This window comes from Primulina tabacum, chromosome 5 (assembly GCF_025594145.1).
Source record: "Primulina tabacum isolate GXHZ01 chromosome 5, ASM2559414v2, whole genome shotgun sequence".
Lineage (NCBI taxonomy): Eukaryota > Viridiplantae > Streptophyta > Magnoliopsida > Lamiales > Gesneriaceae > Primulina > Primulina tabacum.
The window spans coordinates 11,070,315-11,085,923 of NC_134554.1; the positions used below are offsets into that span (position 1 = coordinate 11,070,315).

A 15,609-nucleotide genomic window follows, 5' to 3' on the forward strand; every position below is an offset into this window, starting at 1 on the left:
AAATATGACAATTGTATAATTTGATTACTGATTTAAGTTATATCCAATTAGTTTGAATCAACTCATGCGACTTAACTTGTTTTCAATCAAAATCATTACGCATCTAACACTTAAATGTCATATTGATGTGTCGATAGACATTCATCACGAAAATATGTTTGGATTTTGTATCTTCGATCTTAAAAATGGTATGAATATAGTTCGTTCTTGAACATATTACCCTATTTCATGTATTGATTTGGTATCATGTTGTCTTGTGTATAATAATCACATATTGGGTACCAAGTTGTTTTTATGTTGAATAATCATTCCTCAATGAAAAATGTGTTATTATATGTGGTTAATATGTGTGGAAAAATATATGATTAAATACAATGCAGTGGTGTATGAATCAATCAAACATTGTTGAGAAATCTTTAGCACAACGATACACTTGTAGTCTCGTATGGATGAAAATTATATAACATAAGCATTGATTCAAGCGATGTCCAATTAGTATCAACCAATCCACATGACTTAACTTGTTTTCAATCAAAATCATTATGTATCTAACACGTGAATTCCATATTGATGTGTCAATGAATATTTATTACACAAATATGTTTAGATTTTGTATCTTCAAAGTAGTATGAATATAATTAATTCCATAACTTATTACCCTATTTCATATATTAATTGTTAATAACGGGGTACCTATTTATCCTTATGCGAAATAATCACCCAATAATGACAAATGGCTGATTATAGGTGGTTATTATGTGTGAGAGAATATATGATTCAACACAATATAATGATTTATATATCAATAAAACATTGTTAAGAAATATTTACAATGATATACATGTAGTCTCATATTGACGACAATTGTATAACTTGAGTACTGATTCGAGTGATATCCAATTAGTATGAACCGACCCATACATCCTAACTTGTTTTCAATCAAAATCATTATGCATCCAACACTTGAATGACATATTGATGTGTCAACATATATTCATTACGCAAAAGTTTTACTACCTCGAATCTTTTAAAATTTATTTGATGCCCTCAAATCAATTATGCTCATCTTCAAACACAAATGAGGATTTATTATGTTACGTACGTCATTTTCGTCTTTCAAAGTCACTGCAAATTTCTCATGGGAGCAATAAATTTGATAGGATCGATTGAAAAATAATCATTGAGCTACAATAGTCAGTTCTTGAAATATTGAACACCGATGAATTAAACCGAGTTTGCTTTTCAAACCAAGCGAAAAATATTCAAAATAATCCTTCGTAGAAACCGATCCAGCATCACCCATTCTTACCATCGGGAAGAATCCACTAGAAGATTTTGACTTATACAACTCTTTGTATAAATTCATTTCAACTTAGAACTTATCTTTTGCCTAATTAAAAATCCTAGTATACTCTTGATTGTAGGTCGCAACCTCACAATCTACATAATGTTTAACGTCTCTTCTGCCAATGCTATCAACACAATCTTTAATATCTTTGTGTGAAGACTCACTCAATTAAATTTTGAAATTCAACTCTCATGTATATGTTTGAGTAATTGTATGTGAGGATTTAATCATATACAATGTATTTATCTCTAAAATATATCATCACATATTAAGTTTGCTCTTATTCCAGTTAATTTCTTTATGTAGGCTGCTCATGCTTTAAATATCCATCCAAACTCCAAAGCTTGTATTTGATATTTAAGATATTGTATGTATAGGCTCCATGAATGATATATATGTCAGAAACAAAGATTTTCGGGCAATATTTTGACTTGTAATTATAATTATTTTGGATAAGTGATTGCGAAAATATTAAATTTAAAAAACCAAAATACGAAAAAAATACTCCAAGCTCAAGTGCGGTCAAAGAACTCACCAAATCAGCCGACTTTCTTCATAAATTTAAATGCTAAAAATCTTCTTAAAGTTAGCAGCAATCGACACAAGAAGCGACGAGATGTATGCAGATGGTGAGGCAAATTAATTTCTGTAATAAGTGACCATGTGTCTTTCATGTGTCAATAAAAGGCAAACCTGTAATTTTATAGATCAAGATAGCGAAAACAATAAAAAAAAAACTGGGTCAGAGAAGTGCACGCACAAAAAATATATGTGAGAACTGAATCCAAACAGAACTTGTGTAGAAAGATTTTAAATCAATTAACCCTCCAATCTCTCCTATCGACAATATTTATTTATTTATTTTTATTATGATTAAAAACCTGTAAAATAAATAAAATATGTGAGATTTGAATAAAATGTTTAGCATAAAAAGTTAACATATACTTGATGAACACCTAGAAATATTTATATATCTATATGTCTGTACTGTCAGATAAATTTATTTAGACATTATTTTTGTTTCAAAATTGCCCCCAATATTTTAGCATATTTGCAATTTTTATCTATATATCAACTGATTTCTCATGCTCCGTTCCACTCAATCAATTATTTATCTCCATTCCATCAATCTCTCCATCAAACAAACATTGTCGTCCTCATTTACAGATTTCAATTCGAAATTATTACCATTCATGATATTTATTATTATCTGTCCGAGAATATGACCAATGTTATAAAACTATTTTATTATTATTTAATTCAGAATTCGACCAATAAATATCCATTTAATCATCTTTCTCAGTAAAAAAAAAAATACTATAAATAGAAAAGTAAAAAATAGTGATGATCATTTCTTAATTTACCATCTTCCACAGCGTACAACTAATCATAATAATCAAAGAAATAACAGTAATTTTTTTTGATAGTTTAGTGTAATTAGTTTGTTTGCTAAATCATTTACTTTTATATATACCAGTATACGTTATTTTTATATAATCAAATTATATCATACTCTGTTCTAAAAAAAAACTTATATCATACTTTATGTATATTTTTTAAAAAATATTTCGTGGAATGTCATTTTAACTTTATATTTATTCTCAAGATATCCTTCAATATATACTTAATAATATATATATATATATATAACATATTAAATGTTTTAATAAATATGTGAAGACTTGCCAACTAGAATAATTTAGCTGAATTCAAAAAAAAAAAAAAAACGTATTAGGATTTAATTGGCAATGGGAATCAACCAACCAATCAGAAGCCACCAATACTGATACTCTTGACGCCCATCTCTTTGCCCTTTCCAAGTGGCACCTTTCTTCTTCTGAACCTCAAAAAAAAATAAAAAAAATAAAGTTAAATTTTTGAAGAAAATGCACAACTGAGTTGCATTCTCCACCACTACTCTTGTTCTTCCTTACCACTTGAAGTTCTTCTCAAAGATCACAAACTTTGAAAATGAGTTATTGTGGTTGCTGAGAATCAAGAAACATGGCAACCTTTTCAGCTTCTCTCTGTGCTCCATCTTTACCGGAATTATTCTTTCTTTCTCCTAACTACCCATCAAAAAGACTGAAACTTTCTCTCTTTGGACCCACTTATCTTGAGCCTAGAACCAAATTCAGGAATATTGGAACAAGAATTAAGTCTGCTCCCAGAGAGGAAAGCGCTGTGCTTGATGAAAAAGACAGAGAGTTATTTACTAAGCTGAATGGTAGTGTCAATGGGAATGGGAATGGGCACTGTTAATGGGGATTATAGCTTTGGAAATGGTTCGGTGGAGAATTATTCGAATGATAGTGTGAAACCCGTGAGTGAAAATGGGAGTTTAGACAAGTATGTGAATAAGAATGGGAATGGGAGAGCAGCTGTAAGAAGTGAAGAGGAAAAAATTGAAGTAGTAAAACCGGAGGTAGTGATTACTCGCAAGAAGACAATAGAGGAGATTGGACAAGAGGAGGCGTGGTTTAAGCAACGATTGCAAGATCAAGTGGAGGTATTTTATCACTACTATTATGTACCCGATTTTGTACATATTGCTCGATCTAAGTTCGTAAAAATAGTGTATTTGATTTACTTTTACTAATTTTTATGATTACACGAGAAATTCCATTTCTGTGGATGCTTATAGTACAAGGAGCTAATTGAAACTGTCGAAATTTCTTCCTGCAACTTATTACATCAACCACAATATGCAACTTATTACATCAACCACAATAAGCAACTTATTTATAGCATGAAAATATCAGTTATGATGGAGAACATCATAACTATTATGATGTGATGTTTAAAGACGTAGAATCCCTTCTTTCTGGGCCATGTTATCTGAGTAATGCGCATATTTTTCCCCAATTTCTTATCCTTCATGATTTTCTTGAGTGTCAAATTCCGATTTTTGGAGAAAGTAAACATTTAAGTGTCTCTGTATTGGATGAAAATTCTTTTTAAGTCATGCTTGTATGCTGTCGGTGGTTAGCCTCTGAAGTCATATGATATTTGATTAAAATGGATACACCTAGTTGTGGTTTATTGTGTGGACCAGAGTTGATACTTTGCCTCATTGTCTGGGTTTTTGTAGGTATCTGTTGCTCCTGGTGGTCGTTGGAGCCGGTTTAAGACCTATTCTACAATTCAAAGGACTTTGGAAATATGGGGATTTGTCCTGACTTTTTTATTCAGAGTTTGGCTGAACAATCAGAAGTTCTCTTACAAAGGTTGGCCATTTACCAAACTGATTCTAAATGAACGTTTAGTGGGTGACATTACTGTATCATGTTAACATGCCATATGCATGGTATGCAACCTAAGAAAAATGACGTAGAAAGCTAATTTATCGGCAGTCCTTATATCACCATGACACCTATATTCTCTATCATACGGCTACATCAATGTGTGTATCACCATTCCGTATTAAACCTATGTAAGATTAACTAAACTGTCTTCCAGAATAGAACAATTGTGAACATTGTTTTTATTTTACTCTTTCCCCTAAGGTTTTATCTACTCTTTACCAATTTATTAGCTAATGGATTTGGAAATGCACCTTATTAAGGGGGAATGACAGAGGAAAAAAGAGTTCAGAAGCGAAAGGTTCTTGCCAAGTGGTTAAAAGAAAATATTTTGAAACTTGGCCCTACATTTATTAAAATTGGTCAGCAGTTCTCCACAAGAGTAGACATACTTGCTCAAGAATATGTTGATCAGTTATCAGAACTACAGGTAAGTTCTGTTATTTATGAAATACTATCAGTCATTTTTTATTATATTGGGCTATATTCAACAATTTATGAAGTACTACCTGTCTTTTCTTCACAACTTTGAGTTTTTGTCTTATATCTCGACTTTATTATTTTTACGCAGCATTGTTTCCTGATAACAACTTATAATCTGAAAAAAACAGTCTGAGAAAAAAACAAATAAATGTATTGATTCTACATGCAGGATCAAGTTCCTCCTTTTTCTTCAGAAACTGCCGTCTCAATAGTTGAGGAAGAACTTGGAGCCCCTGTAGATAATTTATTCCAAAGATTCGACCGTGAACCTATTGCTGCGGCAAGTTTAGGTATTCTTTATCCTCTCAATACAGTAAGTAAGATATTTTATTTATTAGCTAAGTACATATGACTTTTCAGGGTACTGATTCTTGAATGCAGGTCAGGTACATCGTGCAAAGCTGAAGGGACGTGAAGTTGTCATTAAAGTACAAAGGCCTGGTCTGAAGGATCTATTCGACATTGACCTAAAGAATTTGAGGGTGGGTTGCAAATTTTAAGTTTCTCTAGTCTCATTTGCTCCAATGCTGGAAATGTCTTGTCCTCGTTATTGAAAATAATTAAAAATTTAGCAAGCGCTTCTTATTTTGTTGTAAATTTCAAGGGAAAAAACTACATCGGTCTATTTTACTAATGATTTTGTTAATTTACATTGACATACTTAGGTATACGTTGACCATCTTTATTCACTAACGTTTTTAATTTGTGGTTTCCCTAGGTAATAGCTGAATACCTTCAGAAGATTGATCCCAAATCTGATGGTGCAAAAAGGGATTGGGTTGCTATTTACGATGAATGTGCAAGTGTCTTATATCAGGTTATGAATTGCCTCCGATGCTACATATGACATAAATTCACTATATTTATTATTTAATATTCCAACACTTTCGCTAGTTTATTATTAAACCATGGTGATGGTTTGTTGGAATAATATATTTCAATTAGGGTGCATTTGATTGATGGATTTGAAATTTGATTTGTTTAGATGATAGAAATTCAAGTAAATTTCAAATACACTCTATATCAAGTTGAGCATTTTCAATAGTAATTATGATGATGGGCGTCTTTTGAAATCCATCCATAAAAATCATTTCTCAACTCAAATCCTTCCATTCAAATCTCAAATCAAATTCATCAATCCAAATGCAACATCAAAGAATCGTTGGCTGCAACTTAGAGCCAAATGTTGTCTCGAGTGTTTGTATGTATTTGTATTGGGATGAGGAAGACCGTTACAAAAACCCATTTATTGCTAAGTGTTAGGGGATATATTATAAACCTAAATCTTTTGGCTCGATGTCAAATAACAATTCTACTTCCAGTTCTCCCTACAAGCTGTAAAGAACTGAAGAACTTGAGCGCAACTCAATGAGCTGAAGAAGAATTTTATTTCAGTTGGTGAAAATAACCGTTGTACAATGCTTATATACAATACAAGAGAGGAGCTAAGAAACGTGTTTCCAAAGGCTACACAATACAATCGTGTTGCAGTATTTAGTACAATTAACACTCTCCCTTCAAGCTTGGCGTGGATGTGAACACAAAGCTTGAACAAAACAGAAATATTAAACTATGCAACAAGCTTGAATTGGTATGACTCCCCCTTCAAGGTTGATGCAGGTCATAGACACCTAGAAGCCCGAGTAAGTAAGCATGTGGAGTCTTCCCCATACTTTTTGTAAAAATGTCGCCAGGTTGTTGATGTGTAGGAATGTATTGAGTGCGTATAAGGCCTTCTTTGATTTTCTCACGAACCAAATGACAATCAATCTCGATATGTTTGTTCCGTTCATGATATACTAGATTTTCACCAATGTGGATGGCGGCCATATTATCACAAAACAACGTTGTAGGTGCACGAATCTTAATTCCCATGTCACGCAAAAGACCAACATTCCAGATGATTTCACAAGTAGTGGTTGCCATGGCACGGTATTCTGCTTCTGCAGATGATCGTGAAACATTGTTCTGTTTCTTGGATTTCCAAGACAGGAGGGATGCCCCGAGCTTAACACAATAGCCAATAACAGAGCGACGGGTCATGGGGCAAGCAGCCCAATCTGAATCACAATATGCAGTAAGAGAAAAAGAGGTAGAGGGCCGTAACATGACACCTTGGCCTGGATTTCTTTTAAGGTACCTAACAACTCGAATGGCAGCATCCAGGTGAGACTTCTTCGGAGCAAGCATGAATTGGCTTAGAGATTGGACCGCATAACAAATGTCAGGTCGAGTTATGGTTAGGTATATCAACCGACCAACCAAGCGCTGATATTCATGCAGATCAATCAGTAAAACATCTTCAGAAGTACTTATGCGATCGGGTTGCAGACTCGAATCCAGCTCATGGCTAGTGAACTTTCTGTTTTGCTCCATAGGTGTGTCAAATGGCTTAGCCCCTGCCATGCCCGTGTCAGCAATAAGTTCCAAAGCATATTTCTGTTGATTAAGGTAAATACCTTCTTTGGAAGAGCAACTTCAATGCCCAAGAAATATTTGAGAATCCCAAGGTCTTTAAGTTGCAACTTGGAATGAAAGAACTCTTTTAGCTCTTGGATTGCTGTCACACTACTCCCTGTGATGACAATGTCATCAACATATACTACGAGCAAAGTAATTGAAGCATCATCATGTTTAAAGAACAATGAATGATCATGTTGAGATTGACAGTAACCACACTCAACCATTATATTTGAGAACTTCATATTCCATTGCCGAGAAGCCTGCTTTAAACCGTATAATGACTTATTCAACTTGCAAACCTTGCTCTCTCCCTGAACTTTGTATCCCTGTGGAAGTTTCATGTAAATATCCTCATCCAAATCCCCTTGGAGGAATGCATTGGTCACATCCATTTGGAAGAGAGGCCAATTCTGAATCACTGCCACATTGAGAAGACAACAAATAGTCACAATTTTTGCAGTGGGAGAAAAGGTGTCATGAAAGTCAATGCCTGGCTGTTGAGTGTATCCCTTCGCCACCAACCGTGCTTTAAATCTCTCCACACTTCCATCGGACTTGAGTTTGATTTTGTATACCCATCGGCACCCAATGGGTTTCACTTGTGGTGGTAAATCAACGACTTCCCATGTGTGATTTCTCTCTAGAGCAGCAAGTTCTTCATCCATAGCAGCACACCATCTAGCATCAGTGACTGCCTCATGATAGAATTGAGGTTCTTTGATAGAGGACAAGGCTGTTAAAAAGGACTGTTGTGGCTTGGAGAAGTGATCATATGTAAGGTGGTTAGCCATGGGATATAAACAAGCATTGGGACTGGGTTTGTGGATAAACGAACAAGAATAATCATGTGTCCAAATAGGAGGAACTATAGTTCTACTGGACCTGTGCAATGGAATGGCTGCAGGTGTAGAACTAGTAGTAGCTGGTTCATTCAAAGGGATAATCATTGCTGGTTCTTCAGTGGCGAGTGAGGGATCCACTGTAGCAGAGGATGGATTAAAAATAGGAGGAGATTGGCTGGTGACAGCAAATAGAAAGATGTGTTCATGAAAAACCACATCTCTAGAGATTAGTGTCTTTCCTGACTGAAGATTAAGGAGCTTATACCATTTCTAGAGATTAGAGTAGCCAATAAAAACACAAGGAACAGCTCGAGGTGAGAATTTGTGGCTTATAGGTAGGACAGATGCATAACATAAGCACCCAAAAATTCGTAGGTTAGTGAAGGAAGGGGTCTTGTGAAATAATAATTCAAAAGGAGATTTATTTTCAGTAATGGTATGGGGGCTCGATTGATTAAGTATACAAGCTGTTAACACACAATCTCCCCAATATTTGAGTGGTATAGATGATTGAAATCAGAGTGCTCTCGCAACATCAAGGATGTGCCTATGTTTTCTTTCCACTATGCCATTTTGTTGTGGAGTATATGGGCAAGAACTATGGTGAATCATGCCCAATGATGAAAAAAAGAGGTTACACTCAGTTTTAAAGAAGTCAGTGGCATTATCTGTTCTGATAGCCTGAATTTTCTTAGAGAATTGTTTGTCTACCAAAGCAAAGAACAATATAATCAGCCTAAGCATATCCATCTTAGATTGCATGAGATATACCCAAGTCCCCCTTGTGAAGTCATCAACAATGGTAAGAAAATACATTTCACCGTTGTGGGTGGGAGTATGAAATGAACCCCAAATGTCCATGTGGATCAACTGGAAAGCAGAAGAAGACCTGGACAAACTAGTTTGTGGAAAAACTAACCGGCATTGCTTTGAAACAGGGCACACGGAACAATACGACAATGAATTCATTTCTTTGTATAAAGGGTAACAATTGCATTCTGGATATGGACATATGTCCTAACCTTCTGTGCCAAGTATCAATGCTAACATCCTTACAAAGATCAGTAGCAGAACAAGAATATAGACTATCCGATCTAGGTATAAAAGAATGAAAATTTAAACTATCCTTGGGAGATGACTTTGAAACTGCCTTTGAGGTGAAATGGTAGAGTCCATGCCTTTCCTTACCAATCCCCATTACTCTCCCAGTCCTGAGGTCCTGAAACACACAAAAATGTGGGTAAAAAGTGACAAAACAACTATGATCTTTGGTGAATTTGGACACGGACAGGAGATTGAATTGAAAGTGGGGTATATATAAGACATGTTCAAGCTTAATGAAATTTGTTAACGGAGCTGAGCCAGTCTTAGTAACAGTGGCTTTACTACCATTTGGCAATCTTACTGCATTAGTGGAGTCTACCACCGATTTAGAACCTTGCAATAGAGAGACATCACCAATCATATGCTCATTAGCTCCTGTGTCAATAATCCATTCTGAACTGAAATTGTGTGAAGTAGTACCCGCCATATTCACTACTGGTGCACATTCATTTTGTATGTTATTATTGCCCAAAAGCTTTAAGATTTCAGCATACTGATCAGGGTGAAGATAGGTGGAACTCCAGCTGTTATTTTTGGTTGATCAACATTGCTTTCTTCTACAAAGTTAGCATCTCCTGACATTCTTCTTTGCTTTCCGTTGTCTCTGTACATCTTCTTGTTCAGTCCCTTATTCGGAGCTTTGTACAACTTATGCCATGGAGGGTAACCAACAAGCTTATAACAGTTTTCCTTGGTATGTCCACCCGAACTACAATGATCACAAAATAAATTCACTCTATCCTTCGCTGAATTTCCTGCCTTTGTCTGGTTAGTGTAGAATGCTGCTATGGGAGTTTCAACTGATGATAATGCCCTATGAGATTCTTCCTGAAACAGCAGTGAAAAAGCTTGTCCCACCGTAGGTAATGGATTCATCAGTAAAACTTGGCTCCTTACATTCATGTAACTGTCATTAAGCCCCATTAGGAACTGAAGAAGCCTCTGCTGCTGTTCGTGCTCCAAATATCTTTTAGCAGCATCACACTCACATGAAGGCAAGATCACAAGAGCAGAGTATTCATCCCAAAGTTGCTTGAGCTTACAGAAATATGTTGAGATAGTGTTATTACCTTGGGTTAGTCGACCAATTTCTCTACGCAATGAGAAGATTCGCGATCCATTGATCTTGTCAAATTGCTCCTTCAGATCAATCCACACTGATGAAGCATCTCATGCGTAGATGCTTCCGCCGAAAATCTCCTTTGAGATTGTATTCATTATCCATGACAATACAAGTGCATTGCATCGTTCCCATTGAAGAAAGTTGTGGCTATCTACTGGGGGTCTTCGACAGCTGCCATCTATCAACGCAACTTTGTTCTTCGCTCTTAGTGCGATCATCATAGCTCTGCTCCAAACACCATAGTTTTCCACACCAATCAGCGGATCACTGACCAAATTTATGACTGGAGTATCCGATGGGTGAATATGCAACGGAACATTGAAGTTGCAATTGTTAGCCATCAGCTCTCTGGAAGAAATCAGAGAGAAATTACTGCAGATTTGCTTGTGAATTTACGCAACTGAGCAGCAGATCTAAAAAAATTGGTGCCCTAGGATGAGTCCTATGTCTCTGATGCCATGTAAAGAACTGAAGAACTTGAGCGCAACTCAATGAGCGGAAGAAGAATTTTATTTCAGTTGGTGAAAATAACCGTTGTACAATCTTATATACAATACAAGAGAAGAGCTAAGAAACGTGTTTCCAAAGGCTACACAATACAATCGTGTTGCAGTATTTAGTACAATTAACACAAGCCATTTCAATAAATGTATAAACATATGAATGCATGGTCACTTTGATGGTTTATTTGATAGAACGAACTTAGAATCAAAAAGCTGTAATACGATTGCCAATAATTAATGCTTTTGTTGAACTCAATTCTTTTGAAAGGAGGACCTAAGTTTTCAATGAAAAAATTGAGCCTTGGTAGCTTTCTAGCTGGCCTTCTAAAGTTTACCAAATAATTTGGGCACGTGATAATTCACTCACTGAAATGCACCTAACATGTCTCCATGACTCATGAGTAGGACTTTTGCTACTAAACGTGGAATTTAAGCAGATACTAGTACTACTCTTCTATAAACAAACTTAAAAATGTCTAATATCCTTTACTTGTTATGTAGAGATTCCAATAAGGTATTAATTAGACATTCCTTGCCATGTTCAGGAGATTGATTATACTAAAGAAGCTGCTAATGCTGAGAAATTTGCAAACAACTTTAAAGATATGGATTACGTGAAAGTCCCAACAATTGATTGGGAATACACAACCCCACAGGTTCAAACGTGTGGAAAGCATAAAATTTCAGTGTTAACTGCACTATTCTTGATGAAATATTATTAATTTGCATAGCTTCTCCATGTTCCATAGATTCTAACGATGGAATATGTTCCTGGAATCAAAATAAACCGGATACAAGCTCTAGATCAGTTGGGTGTTGATCGCAAACGGTATGATTCTTGTAAATTAAACTTCAAAGCAGACTTATTCTTGCACTTCCATGTTCAATTCTCACAGTGATTTTTATGTATAATGTTCATCAGGTTGGGCCGTTATGCTGTTGAATCTTACCTGGAGCAGATTTTGTCCCATGGGTTTTTCCATGCTGATCCAGTGAGTGGTCCTCAAATCTATTCATTCTTGAATGCTTTGTAAAGAATTTCCTCTCACCTCATTAATTACACTATGCTTATGAGTACTTGCTTCGTATAATTGATTTTCTTAAAAGTTGGATTTCCTGGCATCACCTATTTCTTCTCTAGTATTTTGGGTCCATATCCCAGAGATAGATTCTCTATTGCATGCACCCATATAAATTTTCTGAAATTACTTGCTTCAGGATCAACCTTGTGAAATTACTCCCTGTTTTATCTACGATGTCAATTTTCATTCTTTTTGCAGCATCCTGGAAACATTGCTGTGGATGATGTCAATGGTGGAAGATTGATCTTTTATGACTTTGGAATGATGGGAAGGTGAATTTTCTGTCGTGCTTTCTGCATGTAGAAATATGTTTCCTGGCTTAGAATTATCAAGTCAATGTGATCTCTATGGAAATATGATACCCTGGCCCTAACTTTGTGCAGTATAAGTCCAAACATCAGAGAAGGCTTGCTGGAGGTTTTTTATGGAGTTTATGAGAAAGACGCTGAAAAGGTGATTGTTCTAAATTTTGCGACGTGTTGTCTCTAATTATGTGCCTGACTGTTAGCTAAGAGAATGCATGACAGCTGATTATGTATCTTGTTTGTTCCATTGAAGAAAATGCATGAATCTGCTGCAGGTTATTCAAGCAATGGTTCAAATGGGTGTACTAGTACCTACGGGAGATAAGACTGCTGTCAGACGAACTGCACAGTTCTTTCTGAACAGGTTTTTGTTGGCTCATACATAGATCTTTTTGTTTTTTGTTTCTCTGATTTTTTTCAAACCTAAAAGCACACATATATTTCCTTTAGACTCTCTTGTTCATGTAGCAGCACCAATGCCTCAGTAAAACATTTTACCAGAAGCTGAAATGCAAGAATTCCACCATCTTAATTTGAGTTTAAGACCATTCAAATCTTAGCCAGATAATATCAATTGCTTGGCTGGAAACTAGATTTCGTTTGATGCTTAATATGATGAATGTATTGCTCATAAGCTTGTCATATTGAAAGATATGCACGAATGACCCAACAAGAAGTTGAGGACTGTGAATTGAGCTTTGTGGTTGATTCACATGTTGGACTTGCATATTTTATGAGAGATTAAGTTTTGGGTTTACTAGTGGTGCATCTTTTTTTCAGATGTATGTTTTTTGCCATTTATGGCAAAAGATTTTATGACTGGTGTTTGCCTCCAATAGAGAAATTACATTATTGTAATACTATGCGTTGTTGCTATCGGTGTTTGCGTATGTATACCTTCCTACCATGTGATAAGCCGGTATCTTGGGCACAACTGTTTCCTGGACTTCCAATGAATTAATCAAAGAAATTTCAGTTACAAATACCTTTTGCAGCTTTGAAGAGCGCCTTGTGGCACAAAGAAAAGAAAGAGAAATTACACAAACAGAAGTTGGATTTAAGAAGCCATTGAGCAAGGAGGAACAAGTTGAGAAAAAGAAACAGCGTCTTGCTGCAATTGGTAACTCTTCTGTTAGGTTAATTGTTTTCACACCTGTAACATACTGATTTATTTATTATAATGGAATGCAGAAGTTATTTTGGTTCTAAAATGTGTTATCTTTTTTAGTATTTTCTATGCATCTATTGGGACTTCATTTGTGTTCTTTTTTTTGTATTTTTAATAGGCGAAGATTTGTTAGCCATTGCAGCAGATCAGCCCTTCCGATTTCCTGCCACATTCACTTTCGTTGTCAGAGCTTTTTCAGGTATTCAGCTCTTATTTCATATACTGTGCTGCCCTTCCCAGCTCATTAATTCTGATTTCTCAATCGCAAACCTTTCATCAGTGTTGGATGGTATTGGAAAGGGGCTCGATCCTCGATTTGACATCACTGAGATTGCTAAACCGTAAGTTTATCCTGGGATTTATGGGTCAGACATTAAAGAATATTGCATCTTTCTTTCGACTAAATGAGTTTCATGTACAATGCAGTTATGCTTTGGAATTGTTAAGATTTCGCGAAGTTGGCGTTGAAGTTATCCTAAAGGCAAAGTTCTCCAGGCCTTAGCTGACAAAAATATTTCGAATGTGGTTGATGGTAGTCAAAAAGGGAAGGCTTTTCTTCTGAAACTTTATCTTTCTTGTGTTCAGGACTTCAGGAAGAGATGGGACAGGCAATCCCGTGCATTTTCGAATTTATTTAGGCAAGCTGATAGAGTAGAAAAGCTTGCTGACATTGTCCAGCAACTGGTTGGTGATTTGGTACTCAGAAAATATACAATATTCTCTAGTAGCATGCTTTAAATATTTCATTGATGTGTCTCTTCACAGGAGCAAGGCAATTTAAAACTTCGTGTTCGAACTTTGGAGTCTGAGCGGGCTTTTCAGCGTGTTGCAGCTGTTCAAAACATGGTTGGGAGTGTAAGTTCCCATGATTCAAATCGTAGTGCCAAACTATACAACAAATATTATGCAAGCAATTTTATCAGACAAGAATATAATTTCCTTTCAACTCTATTCCCTATTTAAAAAGAAAAGTGCACAAGTTTCGGTTCTAATTTACAGGCAGTTGCTGCCGGAAGCTTGATCAACCTTGCAACGATTTTATACCTTAATTCCATAAGGGTTAGCCTTCCAGTTTATTTCAAGTGACTATCAACTGGATCAGTTGTTGTCCAACTCTCGTTACAATCCTTATTTTCTTCTGCAGATGCCTGCAACTATTGCATATATCTTCTGTGCGTTTTTCTGCCTCAAAGTTCTAATTGGCATAGTGGGAGTTAAGAAATTAGATCAAATAGAGAGGCTGATCACTGGAACTGCTTAAATATATGTATGATGCACTACTCTTCTTAAATTTTCTATGTTTCTGTCGACTTTATTATGCCATGATACAAACTCCGGTCTTGCTACAGAATCAGAACCATAAGTTATAAATGCAAGGCGAGTCGTTAACCTTGGAAATGCTTCTGTCTTCTGCATTGTGAAATTTGGAGGGATTGTCTGAATCCATGGCTTGGAACTGCATGCTTTTAAGAACCATGCTAGATCCCTATCTTAGGCCCAAACCGCAGTTTGCTCTCACATTTTGACATCTAAATGTGTTATTTTTTGCCAAATCGTTGTGTTCTGGCTGGAGTTCACCATTTAAGTTCATCAAGCAGGCCACCCGTCTATGTGCATTCATGATTTGTTGTAAAGATCGGTGTGTGCATCTTGTATACAGTTACTTTTATGAAAATTTTCCAGAAAAATAAGTGAATACACTTTGTTATGAACTTTTTGTATAAATAAGTAATTCCTTATTGTATAAATACTTTAATGAATATAAAGCAAAATGGATTTCATGTCCATGTAGACCCCGCTAGCTAGGGGTTATGAGCAATGAGCAGATCCAAGTATGGAAATTGAGATTTTTCTAATACAAAAAGAGTCTATGGTGTCTTCCTGCT

General features: G+C 35.7%; 1 protein-coding gene across 1 annotated transcript; it reads left to right on the forward strand.

Moving 5' to 3' along the window:
- The first annotated feature begins 3,212 nt into the window (after positions 1–3,212).
- On the forward strand, positions 3,213–15,431 carry LOC142546486 (protein ACTIVITY OF BC1 COMPLEX KINASE 8, chloroplastic). Its single transcript, XM_075654227.1, is given in 22 exon segments — positions 3,213–3,595; positions 3,597–3,857; positions 4,440–4,575; positions 4,914–5,080; positions 5,303–5,423; positions 5,515–5,615; positions 5,852–5,950; positions 11,714–11,824; positions 11,918–11,997; positions 12,091–12,160; positions 12,449–12,522; positions 12,634–12,703; positions 12,831–12,919; positions 13,551–13,675; positions 13,842–13,922; positions 14,004–14,064; positions 14,150–14,204; positions 14,309–14,407; positions 14,489–14,578; positions 14,723–14,782; positions 14,868–14,990; positions 15,073–15,431. Coding segments are annotated over 21 exon segments (2,310 nt in total). The 5' UTR covers positions 3,213–3,352; the 3' UTR covers positions 14,985–14,990; positions 15,073–15,431.
- The last annotated feature ends 178 nt before the right edge of the window (positions 15,432–15,609 follow it).